This window comes from Scleropages formosus, chromosome 9 (assembly GCF_900964775.1).
Source record: "Scleropages formosus chromosome 9, fSclFor1.1, whole genome shotgun sequence".
NCBI lineage: Eukaryota > Metazoa > Chordata > Actinopteri > Osteoglossiformes > Osteoglossidae > Scleropages > Scleropages formosus.
Window position 1 is genome coordinate 20052135 of NC_041814.1, and position 27747 is coordinate 20079881.

General features: G+C 43.3%; 1 protein-coding gene across 1 annotated transcript; it reads right to left on the minus strand.

Moving 5' to 3' along the window:
• Positions 1–496: 496 nt before the first annotated feature.
• Positions 497–26023, minus strand: stk17a (serine/threonine kinase 17a). Its single transcript, XM_018753880.2, has 7 exons — positions 25510–26023; positions 10521–10733; positions 4932–5076; positions 4288–4414; positions 4047–4095; positions 2660–2839; positions 497–1101 (listed from the first exon to the last, which is right to left on the minus strand). Exons 1-7 carry the CDS (start codon positions 25698–25700, stop codon positions 768–770), a joined length of 1239 nt encoding a protein of 412 aa, XP_018609396.1. The 5' UTR covers positions 25701–26023; the 3' UTR covers positions 497–767.
• Between the last annotated feature and the right edge of the window lie 1724 nt (positions 26024–27747).

Sequence of the window (27747 nt, forward strand, 5' to 3'; positions counted from 1 at the left end):
TCATCAACTTCACAGCTATATTTCCTGCTGCTAGACTTCTACAAGTCTGTCTTCTGCCATCACATCTCAAACACATACATGGGTTTATCAGATGAGGATTTATTTGTAGATTCAAAGATATTCATGTTCAATTTTTGTCCATTAAAAAAGACCTAGTAACAACACGGAGACCAACTTGGATTAACACAAAACAAGTCTTCAGGGGTGTTAAAAGATTTACTCTGCATATATAAGCAAAAAGGGAATATGGCAAATGCAATTATTGCGTCACAAATTTAAACAAGTTTAAACCCAAGGGCTGACCATAAACAAGGACCTACAAGTTTAGGGTCTAACTTGTGCAATAGTTCTCTAAAGTGTTTTATTTAAACATACTATTAAAACAATATTAGCTTTGTTTTATATACATATTTACCTCCCGTGTCCCCTTAAACAAATCCATACTCGTAAACATGAACAAAAAGAAAAAAAAAAAAAAAAAAAAAAAATTCACTTTTAGAAATGGATGGCAAATTTAAGAGAATACAGACAAAAAAAAAAAAAAGTGGTCCACACAGTGACGTCTAAAATTTCAAGCATGGCACCAAACAGGAAACGGACTTAAAAACAAATCACCGCAAGGCTCAGTCTTTTAACTTACCCAGGAAAAATTAAAGCAGCACAAGTACAAAAAGGAAGGGAAAAAAAAAAAAAAAAAAAAAAGACGGTTTGGCGTTTGAGTTCAGACCATGAGGTGGGTTTAAAAGCAGGATCTGGTGTCCCTGGCTTTAGTAGATGAACTCCCCAGGGACCTCCTGCAGTGCGCTGAAGGGCTCTTCGAACTTGAAGCGCTTGGAGATGACCTTGGGGTCAGGGGTCAGGCTCTCCTTCTCTGACTGTCGGCACTGGCCCAACGTGTAGGCTGCCATGACGATGAGCTCCTCCGTCACCCGGCCTTCGGCGCCCTCGGCATCACACTCGCCCTGCACCTGCTCCGCTGCATCGGGCGTCATGGAAACGGGCCGCCCCAGGGATGCCTCGCAAACATCCTCTCCTTCCCTTAGGGGTGCGGGCTTCTCCAGCCAAGGGTGCCTCAAGCAGTCCTCTGCCGTGGCCCGACGCCTGCGGGGAGCATTACAGAATCAGTCTGTGACGGAGGCAGTGCTGGGGCTGCTCCATCACTGCAGGGGGAGCTCAGAGCTCTCTAATCAGAGGTGCCGTTTTTACATTTACTCATTTAGCTGATGCGTTTCTCCAAAGCTACTTACACTCTTAAGCTACCTACAGTTATTTATCCATCTATGGAGCTGGGTAATGTCACTGGAGCAATTTAGGCTAAGTTCCTTGCTCAAGGGTACTTCAGCTGGAGATGGGATTCGAACCAGCACCCTTGGGGGTCTAAAGGCAGTAGCTTCAAACACTACACTACTAACTGGCCATCAAGAACAATACAAAATACTGACAATATTCTAACAAATCCTACCTGACACGAAGTCAAATCTTTTTTACTTTAGTCTATTTGGCAGACTAACAGTGCTGATTGCTCAACCTTTATTTTAAAAACTCTACATCCCTATTGAACACACTGTGCAGCACTCTGCGAGCCAGAGTAAATGCTCTAGAGCAGGAGTATCAAACATAGCGGCTACAGGATGACCGGGGAGGGACTTGGGCCAGACTAAGTACTATAATTATGAGCTACGTGATCTAGTACTAAAAAACACAAATGATTACAGTCAATTTCCCCATGAAAATTACATAGTAAGTAAATCCATCTATCAGACAGCCATACTGTCAAACAGTCGACGGTACCTTACCCACAGGCTCAGTATTCTAAGATCCCACCTGGACCACACTGTTGGTTACTAATGAAGGGCTCTCGATAGGACTCTGAGAACATGTACTTTATTGAGCCTTATTATACCTCAGCAGCAAAGTATGACAAAATGCCTCTCGGACACACTGACCGAAGCTCCGGAAGACTCAGAACCGTTGGGGAGTTGGTGACAGCACAATTCCCCTCAAAGGTTACCACACTAGTGCACATTTACATTTATTCACTTACCTGATGCTTTTCGCCAAAGCGCCTTATGTTGTTACCCTCCTTATGATGATTTCCCCATTTTACACAGCTAGGTACTATTTGCTAGAAAAATTCAGGCCAAGTATCGTGCCTTGGGGTACTACAGGAGGACGGATTCAAACCTGTGATCTCTATGTCCAGAGATGGCAGCTCTTACCGCTATGTTACTTACTGCCATATTCATAAAGCCAGAAGTACAAACATATGCATTGCCCATGATGCACTGCGTCTGTAGTTCAACAGCATTTGTACAAAAGGTACGTAGGCCCTAACAAAGGAACGTGGTAAGCACTGTCCGTAGGCAAAGTAAGTTATCCACGCAGATAGTCCTCATCTTTGCTGTTACACCAATAGGATGTACAAAATCAGCCTGCGGCAGGTGCCACAAATCCTGGTCGACCTGCTGTATGAAACGAATCTGACAGCCCTGCTCTATAGTTTTACAGATTTGTAACATATAATCCAAAGAAAGTCAGTTTGCTTAGCTGTGATGACAGTTGTGCCAAAACTAAGACAAAAGGTATAAATGCATTAATAAATTAGATCATCCAAGATAGTGTAATGATGTTATGTATCGTGCTGAAGAGGTGCGCTTACTGTGGCTCTTTAATGAGCAGTGACTTCATGAAGCCGATTGCCGGCTGCTCAAGCCCTTCCAGTTCCTGCTCCGAGTAGCTGATGTTGATCTGGGAGATGTTGAGAAACGTCTCCTGCTTGTCGTCGCCCAGGAATGGAGAAGTACCCGTCAACATCACATAGGCCAGAACACCAATACTCCTGGAAAAGAGAACATGTGCAGAAAGGTAACTCAAATACCAAAAGGAATTTTTATGCATTAAAGGAAAAAAAAATAAACACAAATTTTTTTTTTAAATATTTGTAACTATTTCTACCTTGTCCTTTTATGTTAAAGTTTCATTTCTGTCATTTGGTCAGACAGCTCAGAGTAGTGGTTAGAGCTGCTGCCTTTGGATCCAAAGGGTACCAGTTCAAATCTCACCTATTGCTGTATTACCCTTGAGCAAGGTCCTGACCCTAAATTGCTCCAGTAAAATTACAATTATTTACCCATTTATATAGGTGGGTAAGTAGCTTAAAACTAAGTTGCTTTGGGGGAGAGAAAAAAAAAAAAAAACACCAGCTAAATGAAAACTGAGCATGAATGAATTAGTTATCACTTGAAAATATTAAGTTCCCAAGATACTTCCCTATGTCTTTTGCTCTGCAAAGCACACAGAAATCATGCTGTTCAGGGACCATGTAGTCTTACCAACAAGTGCTTAACTTAGGATAAACTTCACTGATGGAGAGATTCAGGTTTTATTCATGCTACTGTAAGGATACTTTTTTTTTTTTTTTAAAAAAGAATTATTTCTCCCATATTGCATTGTTATGCATAATTAAACTTGTATATCTAGTTAAATAAATTTGAATTCTGTAATTTTCTAAAATGTTCCCATGAGTGTTTCTTCCATGTTTACCTTGTTACTGTTGTGCTGAATGATTGCACTAAACCGATAACTGGGGCAGGAGTTGTGTTGCCAGGAATCACCATGGGGGGGGGGATTGACTCCATGCGTGTCGTTATACTGCCTGTTGTGTCTTTGTCAAGATCACACAAAGGACAAATGTAGTAGAACGACTTTGTAGCTGGTAAAAATGCTGTTGTGGTCAACTGTAAGCCTGCTGTATGAAAAGGGTATATTTTCATAGTCCCCTGTAGCGATTTCACATTATATGGGACTCCATTGGTGATGGATAAGCATATTTATATATAGTGTATGTAACAGTGCAAGTTTAAATGTCCGTGTGTTGTGTGGAAATGACGTGATTCTAACAAAGAGGAATTAAGTTTCCCCAAATGAAAATGGAACAATTTTAAAATAATGTTTTGGTTCTAATCATAACGTCTGCTTCAGTCATCAGAAGGATTTCACTACTGTGCGGCACATGAACAACAAAGATGTAACTTAAGATTCCTTACCACATGTCTGTTGCTGTACTTATAGGCTCGTAATTCAGAACTTCTGGAGCTGGAAAACAAAAAGCCGTTAACGCTCAAAATGCAGTACACCAAAACACTAACACGGGAGCGCGTGCCGCTGAAACCCACTGCGATGGAAATTTTACTATGCATCATGCTGGTTAAGCGCCGTGTTCACCAAGGTTGTTTACCGGGCCTCATAAGATGCAACAGTCGGTGCGAACTGAGCAAAATCACTCACCCACATACTCTGGGGTCCCCATGATCTCCCTCAGCTCCTGTTTACTGCTCATCATGCGCGACAGCCCAAAGTCCACGATCTTTATATCTCCGAGAGGAGAATTACTGGTCAGAAGTATATTCTGAGGCTGGAGAAGGGTAAGAAATTGAGTTGCCATTACCTCAGCTCTCCAGTAGTGTTGTTTTGTTGTGTACATTAAACATTTATTCATTGAGCAGACGCTCTTCACGAAACACCCAGTTACATCGTATATTATTATGCTAACGTTTATTACATAAGATTTTAACTTGCAGCTTCATAAATTTAACAAGGTTAGTTTATGCATCCATCCCTCATCAATAACTACTTGGGGTAGGACTGCAGTGGCCTGGAGTCGATCCAGAAGAAAGTTGCTTGTGAGACAGAGTACGGAGTGGACAGGATGCCAGTCCATCACAGGGCAATCTCTCTCTCTCACACACACACACACACACACACACACACACACACACACACACACACACACACACACACAAAGTTCTCCTCAACACGTCTTTGGGAGTATCCAGATGAAAGCCAAACAAACACGTGGAGAACAAGCTGATCAGATAGATCACTTGTGCTCTTGCAATAGATCTAATCCAGAAAGAGCCTCGCTCACTGACCTTGAGGTCCAGATGCACCACGCTGTTCTTGTGGAGGAAGGAAACACCCTCCAAAATCTGCCTCATCAGCCTCTTGACATCTTCCTGCTTGAAGGCCTCGTCCTGCTCTGCCACACACTGGTTAAATATCTCCCCACCGGCTGCGCTGTGGGGCGGGGGTAAATAAAAATAAAACACACACGTCATTACAGTGATGAGGGAGCCCACTGGTTCCCCCAGAACACCAAACTGCTTTACTGTCTCACATCGCAAACAAATCTAGTGCTGAGGACAATATTTTTAATGCTTTGTTACTGCAGCGGGAATCATAACGTTGGACCAGGTTCGGGAATCACGGCGCGGTTCAGAACGCCAAATTTCTGAAGAAGTGGTACAGAAGGTCTCGTCCCAAAGACCCGATGACAGCCCGGACCTCCTCACATGCCTCATGCTGCAAACTACTGGCTGTTGAGTTACGTGCTGTCAGATCTAAGATGCCATGCGCATGTTCTCTCTTCTCTAAAACCTCCACCTCTCAGCACAGCGGTATTAACCCTTTAGTGTTTTTCAGCTTGGATGTGGCTTCAGAGTGAAAGAACATTAGTGTTTTCTCTCAACTAGCTTCAATCCCATCCTTCCACATAGAGGTATTCACACATGTTTGTGCTTATAGGAAGCTTCTGGGAAAAAAAGGGAAGGAAAAAAAAATGTTTTCAATATTCTACCAAGGATTCTAAAAGCATAATGTCAACTATCTTTTCCCTCAATACAAAAAAAGTCACAAGTAAACCTCATCAGAACCCAAGCCCACATATAGATCTAAAAATCAATTACTGTTAGCTGGAGTTGAGATGAGGATTAGACATCATGCAAGCCAGGGTCAGCAGTTCCTCTTCTGTCCAGCCAGAATCCAAGTCCCCATCCTATCAGGCAGGACTGTCCTCAGCCAACCCTCCGATGACAGTCGCACCGACGGCCAATCTTGCAACGGCACGTGAACGAGAGCCGAACGGTCAAGCCCACCCTAACCCTAATGTCTTCTACGTCCAAAACAGACACACTTAGGCTGCTCGTACACCCTGACTAAGAACACATTATGCTTCACAGTGCGTTACTTGTCAAGAGGTGGAGAAGCGAACAGGGCCAGAGGACCACACACTAGCAAAACCCGGTATGCAGACGCCAGGGAGACTGGAACCGCCAATGGAACGGAGGGTGTCGCTGCAGAGGGCAGATACAAAGAGGTTCTCTATTTCACTGCCCACTTCCTCCACTTGCACGGCCAGGAAACCCCCGGAGTTCCCCCTTATAAGCATGGGGCGTCAATCAAGGACAGTCGTGCCTGTCTGGAGGAGATCTCTGTGGGATCTCCCAAACGGAAACTTCTGAATTCCACAGGCTTCCACTTGCGTGGGACGGTGTGTGTGGCGGAGCGCTAATTACATGGGGAGAATAAGCACATTGAGGATTGCGGGGGGGGGGGAGCAAATGTTTAGCAGATGTTTACAGTTTTGTTTGCCTTCTTTTTATTTCATCCAGAACTATATTTATTCTAAGGTGGTCTTTAGTTGTCTTAAGTTTATGTCCACTATATAGTAACATACTGAGTCCAGAATTCAGATGTGGACCCACTGGCCTGTGTTGAGAGCTGTGCTGCTGATGTGCCACGGCTAAAAGCAACGTTCTACGGCACGGGCGTCTTTGATGGCAGATGCCAGTAGCGGAAAAGGCTGCGAGGGAGCAGGCGGCCTGTCAGAGCCACCTTGTCCTCTGCGCTGTCCCGACACAGGAAATGCTGAATTTTTTTTGCAATGTAATTACAGTACAGTGCTGCCAGATTTTTACATCTCAAACCAGAAACTGAATTTTGGGGGAGAGAGAGGAAAAAAAGAAAATCCAGAGGTTAGCTTAGAGGGTGCACTGCTGTGATGAGAAGTTCACGGACAATTTCTCGCCCACAGCTCAGAAAATGTCGGAATCCAGACCTCTCCCGGAAACGTGCTCGCGGATCCATTATGACCGTATTTCAGGCGTTCTTTGAAAACGCTTCCGCGCGAAGCAATGTCCCCGCGTAAAAAAAGGGAACCGCGTTTTGAGATTTGATCCTCGCGGCCAACGTGGCGACGAGACGCTTGGAACCACGTATGCGCCGCACGCACTCCCCCTCCCCTCCCCTCCCCCACGCCGCTTCCCCTTCCTCCCTGCCCCTCTGGCCTAATGGGCCAGCTGCCACGGATCCAGGCCTCACGTGCCGTCACAGAACCACGCTGACACAATGAGCTCCTAGCGCGATCTCCAGCGCGACTAGGTCACGGCCTCGGGTCCCGTCACGCGGAAAAGCGGTACGCGCTGGCTCGCCTCGCCATCGATGCTCCGGCCCACACCCTCCATTTATGCTGCTACAGGCAACCTAGGAGTGCACCGGACAGAGCCCTGTACTCCCCCATCCCCCCGGTGGAAAATGCGTTTCATTCCACTTTCGACCGAGACAAAACTGCTGCTCTGTGTGCTCCGAAACGCAGCTGACAAAGCAGGGCGGAGACCGTCTCTCTTGGACCCAACAAGTCCTCTTCCTCTTAGCATGTCAGCAAAGACCTCTCTGGACAGGGGGATTCGTACAAATCAATAGCATAAAGACACAATAACAAAAGTATTTTACACTTTTCTTCCAGGTGACCAAATCTGATGATTACTTTCATTGATACAATCAGAAGGCATTATTCAGATTACTAACCCCAAACTCATTTTGTCAAAAATACGCTACGGCACCCCTGTGAAATGTGATATATTCAATATGAAAGATGCGCCTTCGTTACCGTGACCGCATGACGACAGAACCCAGGGAAGTGGCCTTGCTCCTGACTCCGGTAACTAATAATCTGTTTAATTATATGCAAAAATTCCCTCCAAAAGAGTACATTTTCTTCAAGTACAATGCCGCTGTGCAACAGGCAGCAAGTGGCATTGTGGGTGGAGCTACTGCCTTGTAATTGAAGGACCCAGGGTCAAACTGTACTTCTGCTGTAGTACCCTTGATCAATATAATTACCTTTACTTTGTCTGGAAGAAGTACCCAGCTGTATAAATTGAGAAATTGCTGTTACATCATTACAACATCGTAACTTGCTTTGGAGAAAAATCAGTTAAATTAATAATTATACAGATTCAGATAGCAGTAACTAAAAATCTACACTTTGTATATTGTCCTTAATAATTGGGATAATTTGTTTATTCTCAGACTTGAAAGGACAACTTCCAATTCAAATGTGTAAATTCTTAATTTCGCTTTGATGTGGCCGTCAGTCTTTTTTCCTTCAGTCATTTCAATCAAGTTAATAGATATCTGCAATTCTACATATAAACTGACATGTAGACAAAGTGCAGATATTCCGTATAAATCAGATTTATCATCAGTTGAAAAGATAGTCAATTTAGAGTCACTTTTTTGGATGAGCCAACTGTCTGAACAGCACATGAAGTAATTGAGAAGTTTTTGGTCTTTTTTGATTCTGTGCCTAGATTTAAAAGCCTGCCGCCGAGCCAGGCCTCAGCAACAGATTTTGCAAAGCCGCCTGCCTGCACTAGATTTATACAGCGTAGCACAAATCCCGTTGACTTTCAGACACACTGCAGAAGCACTGGAGTATAGGAGTCACGGTGATATTGGGCCCACTGATTTAACGTGTGTCCTGTTCCCCTGTAACTGGTGTGTAGATACTGCACCAGACCAGAGAGGCAGACTGATTGAGCTGTGTAGGACCTGTCCCCACATTCAGTCTCGGGCAAGCCCGAAAACCAGAAGCGTGCACACACGCACGCACGCACGCGGCAGGAAATAATCTCCGTCCACGGACCTGGTTTTCGGAGGCTGTGCCACGGGAAGGATCTCCCTCTCCAACCACACCCCTGCAACCACATTTCTGAGTGCCTCGCTTCTCCACATGGAAATTCCACACCGCTTCGGTGGCCCGGTAGGCACCAAGTCTCGTCAAAGCAGCTCAGTAAGTCTGGTAAGTCCTTCCACCGAACCGATGGACACTGGACTACTAAGAAAGTAAAAACTGCAAAGCCAGCAAAGTTGATGAATTATTAGGATAAACTAATGAGCTCTGCTTTAGGAATCACCCTGTATAGAAGAAATACAATCTGCTCATTGAAACTCAATGGATGTTTCGAATAACCAGGCTTCGGGAGGAACTGGAACACCGAGCACATCCAAATTAATTGGCGATAGCCAGAAGTCCAGAACTGGCTAACTGGAGCACAGTGATAGAAAACCGATGGATTCTGAATTTCTGCATGAGCAAACACTGATGAGGGTCATAGAGCTGGTTTGTGCAAGTACCACACTGCAGAATTCAACAGTGCACCACAGTGCAGAAACCTCGGGTGAACACTAGTGTAAACTGTGAACGTACATGGCTATGAAGAACCTCAACTTGTTCACCTAAGCCCTGTTCAAAGTGTCCAGATTTCAACATTAGGGACAGCTGTTCGTGTAGAGGTGAGAGCTACTGCCTTTGGATCCAAAGGTCACAGGTTCAATCCCTTGAGCAAGGATCTTACCCTAAATTGCTCCAGTAAAGTTACCCAGCTGTGTAAGTGGGGAAATAAAGTTGCTTTGCATAAAAGCATCAGCTAAATAAATGTAAACAGTTTTACAGCTGGATTATTGCTGCTACATACTTAGGAGGTACAAGAGAGGACAGATTTCATTATTCAAACTTACATGGTTACATGTACACCATACTTCATTATTAAACCTAGGACTTCAAAAAGCTACATCCTACCTCAACTACCCAAAACTGAAGTCCACACTGAAATGAATATTAAAAAAACAGTAAATTCTTGCTTAAAATTTTCTAGTGAGCAGCTTTGGTGCACCAGTCTGTCATACAAACCCTCGAACCTCTCCACTGTGGTGCTCAGGGAACTCGCACTGCAACCTACTGCAGGGATCCTGGTTTCAACCCTCATTTTGACACACTGTGCATCTGCGGTGCGGAGGAACCCCAACTTGCCCAAGTTCCTTTCGGTGAGTAAGGCGAGCCGGAGCAGTCTCTCCCTGGTTGCTCACAGCAGGAAGAACTGTGTTAACTCCCCTTAGACTGTGTCACGTCACTGAATGAAGCCTGCAGCCTGGCTGCTCACAGCATCCACATTGGAGGAGGTGTGTGCCTGTCGTTCCCCCTTCCAGAGCTGACGTGTTGCACTTTGAGCAGGAGACGCAACCGGTTAACCAACAGAACTGAAATAACCTGGTCCAGGCTGGTTCAGCTTTATCTGACTTGAATAGCCTTCACAAAACGATCACATCTGAATTTTCCAAAATCCAGCCAATCAATCAATAGAAGCCAGTCACTGCAGTGTTTACTGTCATCTTAAACTAGTTACACCAAAGCAACTTCCAGTGTCACATGTGATTACGCTAAACAGGTTTTGTCACACATACAACCAAAATTATCACATTTTTAAGCCCTGTAACTGGCTTCTACTAAGATGATTTTGAATTTGGACTTTGGAAAAAAAAAAAAAAAAAAAAAAAAAAAGCAGGACATTGATATGATGTGCAGCGACTGCAGAGCGTGGAGGCATGCTGCCTGTACTTACTACTCCAGCACCAGAATCATCTCGCTGGGCGTCTCGTACACCTCGTGCAGGTTGATCACCCAGGGGCAGGTGGTGGCCAGTTCCAGCACGGCGATCTCATGGATGATCTCCAGGCGGCAATCCTGGCCCTTCCTCCTCTTCCTCATGAACTTGGCGGCGTACACCTTTCCCGTGCATTTCTCCACGTACTTCCTCACCACAGCAAACTTCCCCCTGCAGAACCAAAAGCAAAAAAACCTTATCTTTCTCCAAACTTAGGGAAAATTGATTTAAAAAAAAAAAAAAAGTCTTTAGACATGATACAGAAACTACTGTATTTGGAAGATGCATTCTGGGCTTGTTTCCATTTCACTTCTGCTGATTCAATTAATATACAAGGGAATGAGTTTAAATGTTACTGCGGATGCTTTCTGAAGCACAAATAAAAAGCGGTGCATGGGGTGACGATCAACGTAAGCTGAAATTTTTGGACTGCGGCTCTTGAAGACTGGAACTGCCATCCCCTATTAGACTCAGAACTATTCAGTTTTCAGTCCAAATTCATGTGGATTTCCTCTGGAGGCTCTCGTTTCCTCCCACAGTTCAAAGACGTGTTTGACGCGAATTAGTGACTCTAAATTGCTCTTTGTGTATGTGTGAGAAGGTAAAAGAAAGCAAGTGTTGCTCTGGTGTACAGATGAGTGAGTGGCTGTAGGTAGTGCATCTCATACTGTAAACAACTGATAAAAAGCTGTAAATACTATAGTAATCATTGTAAGTCTCGAGAAGAGCATCTACTAGACTAATAAACGTAAACATACTACTATTCACATTAAGAGCAACACAAGAACATGCATGCTTATCCACAAATTAAAATGACAGTATATTTTGTTTTAAAATGTCATATAAAAAAATTGCAAAAATAAAGTGCATTAATTATGATCTGCATAAATACAAAAACAGACACACAGAACCAAGTCAAATACAATGATCAGACTACAGAAACACACTTCATTCAGCAAGGAGTGTGTGAAAGACTACCGAAGAGACAGAGGCTGGGAGCTGCACCGAAGCCCCCCAGTCCACCCCACCCCTCTGTCTGCTACAGACCCAGACAGGCAAACACACACACACACACACACACACACACACACACACACACACACACACACACACACACACACACACACACAGCCCAGGGTGTTCATTCACTTTTCAGAGAGCGGGACTTGAACTCAGGGCTGAGCGCAGGAAAAGGGAGGGAGGAGCTGGCACACTTGCCACCATGGGAGCCGAGCATCCCTTTGTCCACCCGCATTTCTGCCGGGTGAAGTCATCCCCAGACCAAGCCAGCCTCCAGGCCCACACAAGTGCCTGCTTTGTGTGATGACCCACTTCGCTGGCTGCAAGGGCCATGGCTTCGTCTGGCAGGCGGGCAGCGGTGTGAGGAGAGCGCTGTCCTCGGGGCTCCTTCTCTTGAGGAAAGTGCTGCATTAACGTTCGTTTCATACCGTCGTCGTGAGCAATTCCTCCCAGCCCAAAGCAAACAAGCAAACACACACACACACACACACACACACACACACACACACACACACACACACACACACCATCTATAAGCTATGCTCGACGTAGATGTACTTCTGCTTTGCCAACCAGCCACCCGTACCCTGGAACTACCGGTGTCTCAATGATCGATTCCCAACGCACAACAACATCACACATGCACTTTTCCCCATTTTTCTTCTTTTCCTCAAGCAAATTTACCAACTACACCACACTGGATTAGTTAATACCAACATCACCGAAACAGCCGTTTAAGAAAAATAATAGACTACACGAGAACTGCTATGGCAGATCCTCATGTAACTCCAATGTTCAGGTGCTGAGAAAATTTTACATTAAGCTTAATTTAAAATAAAAATAAAAAACCAACACTAATTCTGGTTCATGGCCCACGGTGTAGCAGCCCCCACCTCACGTCCCCATTTTTCTCCACAGATGAGGGGCCCGGTGGACGCTGCCTGGCACGGGGCACATCTTTGTTGACCCCTGTCAATCAAACAGAAAAGCACAGGCACACAAGTGCCAAGTGCAGAGGCATGTAGGGAGATTTTTTTTTTTTTTTTGGGGGGGTGTGTGGGATCTATAAGCCTGACTATATTGCAATGGCTCTCCTGTCTGACTGAAATAACTATGTTGAACTAGTTCACAAAGGCACATACACCGAATGCTCAGGGAGTTACTGCCCTGTATAAAAAGGCTAATACACACCGACAATTGTGCACTAGGTATGGGTTCTATATCAGCCATTAAGCAAAGTTATTATGTATGATAGCAGGAGGTGGGATGGGATTTTGTTAGATTGAAAGCCCATGGCAATAACCACTATGCTACCATCTGCCCCAGGTACATTTAAAAAAAAAAAAAAAAAAAAGGCACAGGATGGTACCCTGGTGACTCCTATGGAAAGTATGTGATTTGTGCCACAGCAACGGGGGAGGGGAAAAGCGTTTTAAAACGGGGGGGGGGGGGGGAGGACTCTGGTCTATGTCCTTGGATGTGAAGGAGGCAGAGAATAAGGAATCAAGGGAATAAACTAAACCTCATATTGTAGAGGAGATTTTAAAAACTATATTCAAAAGTTGCAGAGTGGAGGATTTAGCCCTGGTGGAAACTGTGGGAGTGAAGGACCAGGGCAGAAGTAAGTCTAGTTCAGTGCAAAGAGGAAAGGAAACATGGGACATAACTCTCAGGGTCCCATCAAACTCCACATCCACTCATATGGTCTCACTATACCCAACCGGATGACATTTGAAGTAAATATTTCTAAGTTTACTCATTTAGTTGACACTGTTCTCCAAAGTGAATTATAATGTTAAGCTACTTAGAATTATTTACCCATTTATACAGCAGGCTGATTTTACTGGAGCAATTTAGGGTAAGTACCTTGCTCAAGGGCACTACAGCTGGAGGTGGGATCTGAACCTGCAACCCTTGGGTCCAAAGGCAGCAGCTCTAACCACTAGGCTACCAGCGGCTCCCAGCTGTCGAGCAGGGCAAGTCCGCTGAAACGGGACCCTCCCAAGACGCACCGGAGCGCCATTAACACCGCCCCCAGCCTTTGCGAATGCCAGGACGCACTAAGCACACACTCCGAGAAGAGAATGTGGAAAATTTCATTAGTGTAAAACTCATTTAGTGCAATATCTCATGACAGCCCCATTAATGTGGAACTTCCAGAGAACCATCTGGTCCAGACACCAGTTTTGTTTACACATCGTTTTCCTTCAATTCCCTTGTGTATACCTTGCACGTAAGGACAAAGCACACTTTAACATGCTTTTACAACAGTTTCTTGCCCGCCATTTTTCAGTAAACCGCAAGACCTTTACACCTAGGCAGTAAAAACAACCGTAACGCTCAAGTTCAGTTTCAGGGTTAGGACTGCACAGTCAAAGCCAGGCAGCAGTATCTTTCTGTGCAACGCAACAAGTGGGCTGTAAAGCGACGTATCGCAAGTCCGTCATTCTCAAACTCAACCCGCGTCACACAAAGCAGCTCTCGGGCCGCATAAATGTAGGCAGCAGCACAATTTTACTTCGGATCGTTGTGGAACGCCACGTCACTACAGGGCTCTTCAGGTTACGACCAGTCAAAGTATCGGAGTTAGAGCCGACGCACACCAGTAAAGAGCGCTCAAACAGGAGCGTGCGAGTGCCTTCAACTCACTTGCACTTTTTACAGCTTTTGTGTCGCGTTAATGACTCTTCGGATTTTAGTTGTGCGAGTGAGAAAAGCAACGCCGCTAGCGGGACAGCCGGTAGCGTAGTGGTTGGAGCTCCAAGGGGTGCAGGTTCAAATCGCACCTCCAGCTGTAGGACCCTTGAGCAAGGTACTTACCCAAAAATTACTCCAGTAAAATTACCCAGCTGTATAAATAATTGTAAACGGCCTAACACTAAGTTGATTTGGAGAAAATCATCAGCTCACTGAATAAATAAATACCATCAAAGAGACCAAAATGGAGAGGGGAAAAAAAAATTGCACATGCATGTGAAGATTTAGTCAGTCAATCTACGCTGAATAAAACAAAGTTCAGTAATTTTATATTAGTTTCAGTATCATTTCAACTTCTATTTAAATGTACCACTGGAATTTCTTCATTATAGTTACATCTACGGTTTTTACAGAACTGTATTGAAAAGCTTTAACTAGCCATACCCCAAGACACGACCACTTTGAGGAGCTACCCCTACTTCAGTCTACAAGCAATTTCTTTCTATTTATGAGGGCAGAGCTTAGATTCTGCATGCCTTCCAAAAGCTGAATGGTTAGTCATTTGCATTTAATTTAGTTCTGTTCTCCACAGCAACGTTCAATAGTCATCATGTAGTGTATAGTTAACACATTTAATCAAGTTGACTTACAATACCCGATACACTAAATTCCCTACAGTCATCTTCCCCACCTACAGAGCAGAGCAACGTAACACACATGCACTCCAATTCACGTGAAACGCACCTTTGGACTATGGGAAGAAACCAGGGCACCCATACGGAGAACTAGCAAACTCCATATAGGTGGAAGGGAGATTGAACTCATGCCGAAATCAGAGCCCTAACACTGCGAGAAAGCAGCGCTACCCCCTGCACCACCATGCCAGCCAAAGCAAAAACCAGCACAAGCATGCGGTCTTCGCAGTTCCACTTTGCTAGTATCACCTATTACCACAGTAGTCATGACCCATGTCTGGACTAACTAAACAATGTCAGCTTGTTTGGCGAGTGTGAATTCATCTGCATTGTTTCCATTGATTTATTTTGTCCTTATTGTTCTGGTGGAGGGGGGCGTGGTGGCGCAGTGGGTTGGACAGGGTCCTGCTCTCCGCTGGGTCTGGGGTTCGAGTCCCACTTGGGGTGCCTTGTGACGGACTGGCATCCCGTCCTGGGTGTGTCCCCTCCCCCTCATGCTCCGAGTTGCCGGGTTAGGCTCCGGTTCCCCGCGACCCCCATATGGGACAAGCGGTTCTGAAAATGTGTGTGTGTGTTCTGATGGAACCAATGGCAATTTGATTTATGAGAACTCCCACTTATAAAAGGATTTTTGAGGAATGCATTATTTTGGTACAGTGCGGGAAGAATAACTACTGGAATAAAAGTGACTTTGGAATTATGAGCAGCCTTATGGTCTCAACGGAGTTCGCAAGTTGAGGACCAAGCGTTTTAGCGTCAGTATAGTCATCTAAAGTAAAGGGAAAGAAAGCACTGCCTATTTTGGAGGATGCCAAGCAGAAAACCTTATTAAAACATGTGGCAATATCCATCGAATGTGCTGGCCCTTCTTCCCGATTCTCCAAATCCTACAACCAGAGGACAACTCATGAAAAAAGTGAAACTCAATGCCGTTTTTCAGCATTCTCTCTGTGAATATTCCAGTTTGTGCAGATTATTCCTAAGAAACAGGAGTAACAGCGTAAGCGAGCAGGCAGTCAATGACGTACTTGAATTAAATAGACGAATGAAGAGCAGCAGACTAGTCTAGAGTTGCAGCAGGGTCCGAGATGCCACATAGCAGACGTCTTCGCCACGCTGACTGACTCAACCATGTGAACTCATTAGTATCTCCTAGCCAAACTGGACACATTCATGTCATGCCATTTGTAGTTTATGACTCCATTCACATTTCACTGGAACAGGAAGAACCTTGAAACTACAGCCCAAGTAATCTTATAGGATGACAAAGATGGCAAGAGGGTTATTCAACTATAGCTCTCACTGATTTGAGACTAGACAACTTATATAAAAAAATAAAGATTCTCAACATATTAGACTACAGAGGTGATTTCCAGTAGTTCATGGGAGTTTTCATTAACAAGTGGCACAGAACATTGGAATTATAGAGCAAATTTTAAAGAGAAGTCTATACCCACCGATCCAGCACATTCTACAGGGTCAATTCATAGGTCAAACTTAGAGTCACGAGACAAGATGCTGTTCAAGCATCAAAATGTGGCAAACAGGTTTACAGTCAGTCAAACAGCATTTTCAGTGCTGGAACGTGATCTCTCAAGTGTTGGTCTCCCATGGAAATAATAAACTCATATGATTTATCTGTCCTTTCAGAGTTTCACACAAGGGAAATGTGTTGTTGCCGATAAAGAAATTATGACCAAGAAAACATCCTGAAGAAAAGTTCTGCAAAAACAAAAGGTGAAAAGTAAAGGAGCAGCACAGCTGTATTGTATTTGTTGCAGAATTTGACTTTATTACTTGTTATTGCTCATTCATATTGTGATGACACATTGCCAAATAACTAAGACGGCTCATACTGGTGTCCCAGGATTAAGGCTGTTCATAAAGCTTTAAGTACCAGTCTCATTTTTGGCGAAGAAACTTTCCTAGGAGTTTCTTTAAAAAGAGGCAAGCTTTCCAAAATTAAAGACAAATCTGTTACAAATGGTTCCATCACTGCGTAACAAGGCGAGAAGAATCTCCAGCAAAGACAGGAAAATGAAGATAAGCCCTGATCCAGGCAGACGGGCTCTTTAAGCTCCAAGGCATTTAACAGCTTTGGGAACGAAATGACAGACTTGTTTACACATCTGTGACATTGGGGAATAATGAGTTCCAGCGTGTGACTCTCAAGGCCATTCTTTCAAACAGCCAGGAATGCAGAATTTTGCCCCAATATGTCCAGGGAAAAATAGACTGGTAGAGCCTCAGTCCTCATGCCTTCCTTTTCGCTGAACATATTATATTTAGGAAGTGCAGTACCTGTTTGTAAGGAACTCCATTAGCTCGTGTTTATTACTATGCCAACTTACTTGAAATAAATGTATATGCTAGCAATTCTCATTTTAAATTTACACTGTCAGAGGTTAAAAACAGGTATATCGGTAATACATTTACAGTAAGTTAATATATTCAGTTTTTCAAAATTTAAACTGATGTATATGTAAAATCAAAGAGCCATTATGTTAATTTAGTAAAATTTAATAAATAATAATAAAAAAATTATTATACTGAGTTAATGTCATCCTACATGAAAGCCAGAGGGAGGAAGCACATTATCTCAGCGTCCTGGGGCTGTAACCGGAGCCCCTGACAAGAAGGCCAAGTGCATTGAGGAGAATCGCGATCTCAAACCCCACACGTAGCAGATGTTACCACCGGTCTGGGCACAGACACAAACAAAGTCAAAAGTGGAGCAGTGATGTCATGGTTTCGTGGCCGAATGCAAAACACAGGGGTCCTTTCTGTGGGAACGAAGATCACCGGGGGTTGACTGAAAGGGGCCATACAGCACATCCGACAGGCACACACTGCCCATCCCGCGCTCTAAGTAGGGTGAGAAATTTTAAGCTGATGAATTTCATTATGAGGTACCACCAAAGAATGCTCTTCCTTAGATGCAGTAAATATAGCCCAGGGGAACTGCTCGGGCCTCACATGGTCCTGACACACAGCCTTAATTATAAATAATGGCTCTTTCAGTCAAAAGGCAGCGCAAGCTGTGCCAACCGGTGGAGTGCAGTTTTTTTTTTTTTCTTCCTTTTTTTTTTTTTTTAAAAAAAAAATTAAAAAAAAAAAGTTTAAAAAGCAAACGCTGTAACATATATATATATTTTTGCCATGGCAAAATAGTTAAAAGCCACCTTCTTAGTTAAGTATAAGAATATTGTTATTTGGTATTAATCCTCAAAACAATACTGTAGTCAAGACACAGACTATTTACAGCTGAATACAAATGTACTAGGTTTTCTATTTAGAAAATATTTTAAAAAGTGCACAAAGGTTATAAACAGCTTTTTCTTTAAAAAAAAGTTCACTGAAATTGTGTGCCGATTCCCCACACGCTGGACATTTCGGTTATGTGGAAAATGTATTTGAACACAGACTTATTTGGATACTGTAAGCAAAACTTCTTGCGGGGAAAATGTTCAAATATACAGTACGGTCCCAGATCAGCCATTTAAGATATTGGGAAATTTGGTACAGCCCAAAATATTCACATTAAATCATCATTACAGTCACATTCTATCACAGAAGTAAAAAAAAAAAAGAAAAACTGAAAATATTCAACAATTTCTGACGGGAAAGTTCAGAAAAGCAAGTTCTGCATTTACTGATCATAAGAAGAGTCAAACGGGAACTGCAATGGTCAACTGTCCAATGAATACAGTATAAAAAGCAAACCAAAAATATTTACGCTTCACGAGTTCCCTCTACAAGGAGTTTGAGGGAACGAGATGTGGCAAGAGTCCCGTAAATTTTCGCTTGAATACTGCTGAATCAGCACATAAGCCGCTGACAACTATGAATTGCACATATTTTCATAACGTTGCCATTTCCTATAATTTCAGTCTGCAGTGGAACAAACGCAGCCTGCGCTTACCTGCCGATCTAAGATCGCAGTAAAGTGCACCCCAAGGTGCACCGGGGTGGGCGATGGGGACTGCCACAATTCACATCATTTACAGCTCACATCTGGTTTTTGAGTGTTGATGACCCTGGAAGCCCAATACGAAACTCTGTCACTACCATAGAGACTAAAGTGCAGACAGTTATGGGACGGATCAATAAACTTATGGGATAAATCAGTCAGCAACAGGTATTGATTTGTAGGAACTATGCATCTGTAGAAAAATTTGTTTTAATTGTAACAGCTTAAAATTAAATAGTTTTACAGAGTTTGTATGGATTGGTTTCATGTTTGTCGTACACTTCATAAAAGTACTTACAAGCCAGGCAGTCCTTATAAGTACTTCTATTCTAGCAGAACAGATTCAGTGTGATCCAAGGCCTTCATTCAAAACACGTCAACAACACATTAAATAGGGAAACTTCATTTTCGTTTCTCTCTAGGCTGCATGCGCTATGTTGTAAAAGTGGCTTCGGACAAGAGTCTCTTACAATAAATCCATAAATGTGAATTTTTGGACCATAGTAGCATGTTTACACAAATCATATAAGTTTTGTTTGTATACTTGCTTGAAGTTAAACATTACAGCAGAATGAATAATCCTCCGATTACCACTTGCTGCATACGTGCACGTGCCAAAGGATATTCAGCCGTTTCTACACCTTCCTGTTCTTCCCTGTGTTTATCATACACTTCCGTACAGCATTGCAGCGCATTTACCGCAGTGAGTTCAAGAGCCATCGTGAAACCATGTACCAAAAGCGGTCAGGTCATTGACAGCGATCATGAAACCGCTCTTCAATCCGTTTTACAGTCAGCATGCTGCTTTTATCATTCTGAAATATGGGAACAACGTGACAGAACCAAGCACATGGCTTCGTAATCCTTAGCTGTTACACATCCATGCAGAACAACCCTCAGAGGCAGCGTGTCGCGTCCAACTCCATCCCATATGACCACAGTACTTTGCACTTAGTACCAGAGTGAGCTGAAGGTACGTCACGGATTCCTCTAAACATAAACCTATCTGTACAATGACAGTAGAGACCACCCAACAATACATTTTACAATCCAGGTTATGCATTTTTAGCCAAGGGGCCTTGATACACCGATTCCAAACCGCAGCCCTGCCACATGCCCCGCCAAAAAAAGAGGAAAAAAAAAAAAAAAAGCACGACAGATTTATGTAGGAGGCCCCCAGGATAGTCCCCCGCCCCCCTACTCACCGACTAGCAGTTTAAAGTGCTTTACTAAATTTTACCATTCAGCTGAACAGATTTAATCAGAAACATGGGTAGCAGACATTAAGCGGGAACACAATTTTGCCAGTTTCTATACAGTGGATAAACGCTCGACACTGCTGTCGAGTCGATTTTAAGGCAGTAACTTCAAAGGCATAATATTAATTGCTGCTTACAGATGTAAAGATCCTGTTAAAAACTTAATTCCACATGATGAAACATAACTTTTTCAGCAGCATAACCCAGCTGGAACATTTGACAAACAAGTCAACAGAGAGTCACAATTTTTTCCCCACAGTGCCATGTCAGCTATACTGGCTATTGTTAGACTTCTGGTATAGGCTCCAGACCTCCATGATCCTGCACTGGACAAGCAGTTATTGATAATGAGTGTAAAATTCATCCATCCATTATCTCAGTCTCAAAAAACAACCCACAAATGATTATTAGTCATTTTACATTAAACAAAACAATATTTTACTGCATTAAAAATACGTAGGGTGGCAGGTAGTGCTGCCGCCTCATAGCGCCTGGGCTGTTTGGGTATAAGTTTGAACCCATCTCAGTGGGCGTGGACGTTGCATGTTCCTCCCACATCTATGCGAGTTTACTCCAGCAGTCGAAAGGCATGCGCTTCAGGTGAACCGGCGATACCGAATCGCCTCTAGCACATGAACGAGTGAGCGGGTGTGTAGCTATCCTGCAATGGACTGGTGTCTTGTCCAGCGTGCACCTCCCCCAGCCTGATACCTTGCGATACCAGGGTAGGATCCGGACTACCACGGCTCTAACCGAGACAACCGTTTTCCCCCCTCCGTCACAGCACAGTTTTTATGGGTCCAAAGAACATGACACATCCCAGCTGTTCTTCCAGTGGAACTGACAGTGTAATGGACCGTTCCATACTAGCTCAACATCGCAGCCCTTTACAGTGTCCCCTTATACAGGCTGCGCTTAATTACTTCTCTTAATCAAACAGCACATTATAGAGGTTACAGGGAACACAAGATCACTGAAATCATGCAAACAAAGGTTAAAACAAGTGAGTACTTTATTGCTGCAATGTTAGGTGCCTATGACTGCACAAGGCTGACGATGTCCTGGAACTACTCAGGCATCTATACCGCGTCTTTAGTGACTACAACGTAAACCCTGCTTACAGGGAACGTTGTGGGAAACGTTCCCATGGCGTTAACCTTTCGCTCGGCTCTACATCGTTGGCCGACGGCTGCGATTACAAAGCAAAGGCGGTTATGCAATACTGTGCAAACAGGTCTCAGCTGACACTTCAAACGACTCGACTTAACGGAACAGATAAAATGACAAGGTCGGAAAATGTCCACTCCCCGGAAATACACTCAGCAAACCAAATTTGCACGTTGTTTCAGGTGAGAAACATTCAAAACTGATCAAGCATCAATATTCAAGACGTTAAGAGTAAGTGATGTAACAAGTGTTCTCTATATATCTTGTCCTCTAGGGCTAAATGATAAAATGTCCAGCAGATGGTAACACATGATACATTTCAGTAGACATTTAGGTATTATTTAGTAACGTATTAAAGCCACACAGACATGTGAGCACAGCTTTACTCTGCAGTGATCGAGTCACATGAACACCGAACTATATCAATGTACAACTGTTTCTTGGTACAGTTCGTCCAAATTACTTAACATCCATGCACAGTATTCAGTCACCTCAAACTTCTACAACAAGCACACTTTTCTCAGTTTAAAACTGGACTGTTTGAATTGTAATTTTAAAGCATAAAAAGCAAAACGATGAGCTGCTGGCTTCATACGTTACACACCAAAGCAGAGGCATCCCATGGCTACTTATTACACCTGCCATTTTCAGTGGTGCTTACTTTACAGATACACTACCAAGAATCTGTGATTAAGCCCTTCAGGAGTAAACACTGGCACAAAAGATCTACAATTATAACAAGCAAAACAGGCCTTATTTTTAATAATGCTAATGGGTGAATGGATTAACCATGCTGACAATAAAGACGGTTAGATAGAAAACACCATCCTCAAATGCCACATATGGTATACACTTGATCTTCAACTAACACTTCCGGTCTCAGGTGCGTTTGTATTCACCCACTTCCAATTTATCTGCAGAGTCAACATAAGCATAATAGAACAGACCTCCATCGATGCATTCACATTTATTCAATTAGCAGATGCTGTTCTCCAAAGAGACTTCCAACGAACGCTATATAGTAGTACCAACCAACACCTTTTCACCAAAGGGGACTTACAATGAGTCACTCATCTACACAGCAGTGAAACACATTCTCAGACACATATACACTATGGGCATTTTAGGGTCCACAATTAACTTGTCTTGCATGTCTTGAGTGTGGGAGGAAACCAGGGCACCCCCAGGAAAGCCACAAAAGCACAGGGATAACATGCAAACTCCACACAGAGAGTGGAGTGCTGTGCTGTGAGACAACAGTGCTTCTTGCCATGTCACCATTCCACCGGTCTAGTTATGGGTTAGGTTATTGAAAAAGATATAGTAACATGCAGTAATAAGATATAAGCTATAATATGCAGCAAGACTGATTTAACATTGAGTTACATTAAAATAAGACTAAAAATACTTTCTCTACAAATTCCTGATCAATGTTGACCAGTGCTGCAAATTTATGGGATGAATTAGTAATTTTCTGCTCACCACCAAAACTCAGGGACACTAGACACCAGCTGTAAACCCTGAGGAAGTGAACTACTCCGACACTCCTATCCCACTTAACTGCATTTTATGGCCAGTTACCCATCTCTGGCAAATTGTAAATTGCTTTGGAGCAAAACAAATTTTTGAAAACTAAAAGCTAAATAGTTTAAATAAACTGGAAAATGTTTGTGTATTGGAAAATTCACAACATGAATGTTGCTAACAGCAGCAGCCAATTTTACTGTTGGATCATCTAAGCAACTGAAAGCTACTTTTCCATTGAAAATTCTACAATATATAACCATGAAACCAAATTTCAAAAGAATACACAAAAAGCCTTTGATACTTAAGAGGCTGTGACAGCTGAACATAAAACAGTAATTAGTTCCAAGTATAAAGGTGTTTTATAACCTAAAGTGAAAGACTGAGCAATCTGAAACAAAAAATTATCAATAATATAATAATGATGTACAAGGAAGGAAGAAGAAATGCTTCAATTACTAAAATGGTTCAGCTAACTTTAGACTGACTGCTGCTCTCTTCTCTAGGGGCTGACTCCTAAAGACCAAAATTATTACATTTACCTGATGATCTTCTCAAAAGCATCTTACAGTGTTAAGGTACTTATAACTAGTAACCCATTTATACAGCTGGGTAATATTACTGGAGCAATGTAGGGTAAGTACATTACTCAGCGGTGCCACAGCTGGAGGTGAGGCTCAAACCTGTAACCTTTGGGTCCAAAGGCAGCAGTTCTAACCTCTACGCTACCCGCTGGAGTATGAAAATCATTCAAACTGACAAAGCAGATCAGTGAGCAGTTCAAATCTGATTAATTATTTGCCAAGGGTGTGCCTAGTTCCTCAGTAACTGCTAAATTGTCCAACCAGGCCCCGTAGTTACAATCTCCTTGACGAAGAGAGGAAATATCCAGGGTAAATCACTGCAGAATGACTATTCATCATATTTGTCAAAATAACGACAAGTGACTAAACTGAGCGGAAAACGCAACCAACAATCACCATCATTCACTCAGTATCACCAAGCGATGGGTGGTCCAGAGCCTATCCCAGCAGTATAGGGCAGGAGGCACTTACACCCTGGACAGGATGCCAGTCCTTTTGAGGACAATCACACACCTTAAAAAACTCTGACAAAATGCATATACATTTAACACTGCACACAAAAGAACGTACAGATGGCATGACTGGCTCAACCCAACATAGTATTGAAGACACTGTTGTTTTCATGGATAAAATCCATTCAGACACTTGTCACTATGTTGTTTGTGCCAAAAACAGATTTGTTGCCCCTGATATGCCCAAAGTAAAAAGCACACACCAAAATGACACATCTATCAAGATGTCATTATAATTTTCCACTTCTGTGTGATGAAGCAGAAACAAGTATTTCTGAAATCCATGAAAAATCCCTTCAGAAAGTACCTACTGAAAAAGAACCTGAACTGAATCATATATACAACTATCAGTACGTGAGAGACAGTATAGATGTTTGCAACAGGAAAGTTCAAAAAGACAAAGGGGTGGATGTGAATATTGCATTTCTAACGCTGTACAAGTTGAAGTTACAACATGGATGGATACATCTGTACTTATTCATTCTGTGGTCAAAAGCAAACAAAACACAGGAAGGCTGATAACTTTGTTTATTACATAAAACTAGATGAATCCTCTGCAGAAAGATTTCTATATTTCTTGGGCGCAGTTAGGAAAAAATATGTTTCTGACAATCAGAAAGGTGTTGATACAGGTTACAACCTTAAAAAGAAATGAACTTGAACCATCGCGGCATCGTGACCTCTAACATTTCAAAAATGAGACTCTCATACGATTCAGAAACTAGGACCCGTTTCTTGATGCGCCGAGTGAAATCAAAACGATGAGTCAAATCCATCATGTAGCTTCAAACTTGGGGAAATTATCGAATTCATTTCATTTATTTAAATACATCAGACATGAGTAGTTTATCAAGAGCTGTCCGACCGCGTACGTTACGGAACACGAACGCGCACCAAGCGGCGGCCAACGGCTCCGCAATACGCTGCCTTCTGCTTCAATATTACTCTTTTTCGAGCATGTTTTATGCTATTTGTTCTTCCACTTGATTCACACAACTTTGACCGGGACAAAATGCGTCAACGTGAAGAAGAGCCGAGAGGCAGGCAGCCGAGTCCGACAGAACACGTCAGGACCGTACTGTTACTAACACTATAGACTAGTGACTATAGCCCCATCTCCGAAAACAGACTGAGGCAACGGAAATTTTAACCGAAAGTTAACCGCGTTTCTTACGTTCGCTCATTTACAGTTAATCGCGGTGGTTTTGCTCTGAGGCGGTTTATTTGTGTTTACCACAGGCTGTGTGAAAACCTGAGTTTGTGTGAAGGAAACGTGTCAGCGCCTCCAAAAAAAGCAGTAGTAGTTGCATTCCTGAATCAGGGTTATTCAAACAGAGCCACAGCACAAAATATTTCGTAAGTTATTTGAAGCATGTTAAAGCTGGAGGGGGGGACAAACACGTCCGTGAAAGCCCGATAAGCTGGTAACGGCTAGTAGTAGAAGTGCATGTGTCTGTCGGTTAACCCGCGAGCAGCCGTGCTGCGCGCGCGCTCGCCCAACGGCCGCATGATGATTTACCTCCCGAGTTCTTTGCCGGGCACCAGGCTGTAACGTTCACTGAACGGCTCCGTCTTCACCGGCGTCTGGATCTCGGACAGCAGCCCCAGCCGGCTTTGGCTCCCGCTCCCACTGCGGCTCAGTTCCGCGGTCTTGCCGCAGCACTCATTCCGGCGTCGACTCTCGGCGCTCCGGGGACACCCGGGGATCATCACGTCGGTCCAGGACGCGAGTCGGACTTCGGCTGTTTGTTCCCAGCGGCGAAAAAGGTGACGAGGAGCCGATCTTTTCACCGCGTTTAATTGTATCGGCGGCACCACGAGACGGAAACCCACCGAACAGATCGCATTTATTAACGCTCGGCTAGAAATCCGGCACTTTCTAATCGAAGACACATTTCTAATCAACTTTATGGGACCGAACTGCACTTTTCACCATCATTTGCTGCTTATGTGGTTAATAATTCCTTAGCTCGACCGAGAAACAAATCGAACCGCTCCGATCCGAACATCCAGCTCGACTCCCATTCAACTTCCACGCGCTTTATCACACTGAGCGCAAGGTCGTCCCTGCGAGCGGCCGGTTTCAAACTCGGCCCTCCGTCGCCGTGGCAACCCGTTGATTGACAGGCAGGTCCACCGAAGAGGGCGGAGCCTCAAAGCGCGTAACTCGTGGTCGAAACCCTTGCCGTGACAGACGGCCCGAGTAAAGCTTATTACTGAATTTACTACAGTTAGATTAGACTGCCTTAACCTAAGTGTTGGACGTAAACAAAGATTTAGGTGGAAATTTTTACGTCCAGATGAGATTATGTTCTGGGACTGGTTAAGGACAAGTTTAAGGACTGCTTGTGGATAAAGTCTGTTCTAGTTAACATAAATGTATTATTTTCTGTGATTTCGGGAGCTCAGTTCTGGCCTAGAATGACCTACAGCAGTGTTTTTTTCAAAGAGTTAAAAATATGATTTTATTATGTACAGACTCTGTTTTACACTGAGCAGAAGTACCCATTCTGCCCTCTGTTGCTGGTGAGCTCATTGGGTAAACCATTTACTGTACCTAATTTTCACACTGTTCAAACTCAGCAGTAAAGGTTGTCACAATTACATTGCAAATTCTTTAAAAATATAGCATTTTAGGGAGAAGTCGCGTGACAAGTTACAAATGTCTTATCTTCTGTCCCACAGGCAGGGATAACGCTGCATGGAGCCAGGGCCGAGGGCTCTTATCAGGGCAATGTCTCCTACAATGTCGTATTTCAGCAGCACTACAACAAAACGCCACTGGCAGACTGCATAATACCCCCACCCCCCGTTACACTGAGCAGCTGACAGTAATTCTAAATAAGGTAACTACTTTCTCTTCTAAATGTAATTTATAAGACCTATGATGAAATATGGCAAAGTGATGGATGGCACATGATCCTCAATCCTCACTGAGTCCTGATACTTAAGTGCGGGATGTGTCTTCATATTGGCTGTACAGCTCAGGGTGGATCACATGAAGGAAAAATGCTACCGTGCTGTCCATGAGGGTTTGCACAAAACCAATCCAATCCTTGGATTTATTTCTGTCTACTTTTGTTTACTTACACTGTTTTCTACTTCTACTTACCTGTGCACTGAAAAAAACTATCAACTGTCGCGGCGATCGCGATAGTCGCGACAGTTTTGTTTGCGATTGTGATAGTTGCGATAGTGGCTGCAACAGTTGCACGATAGTCAATCGCGATAGTTGCGATAGCCACGACAGTAATCGAGGTCGTGGTCGTCACGATAGTCGCTGGAATGGCCTATCGCTGTGTTCCAATGACTGTTTGTGGTAACTGTGGACTCGTTGGTTTGGACTAAAGAATCGGATCTACTGCAACTAATGTAGCTATTTGGCTTTTCATTATTATTATTTTTTTTTCAAAGAGACCATCACTTGACATAGTGATAAAGATCAAAATCTAGCTCAGCAACAGAGTGAATGAAGAAGCAGTGCATTACAAAGTGATCATTTATTAACATTCATCTACAGTGATTATTACATAGATAGAAAGCACAGCCTGAGAATTAAGTGACCTGTCATTGAAGCAAATCAGCCTGTATATGAAAACATCTTTGACAAAATTAGACATTTTAGCAGAAAGCTCAGAGTATAAAATAAGACAAAAAGATGACAAAAGCCAAGCCCCTTGGGAAAGAATTATTTAACAGAAGAATCTTTCATTATATTTTCATGAGTTTCTTTTCTTCACTTTCATGTTGAACGGGG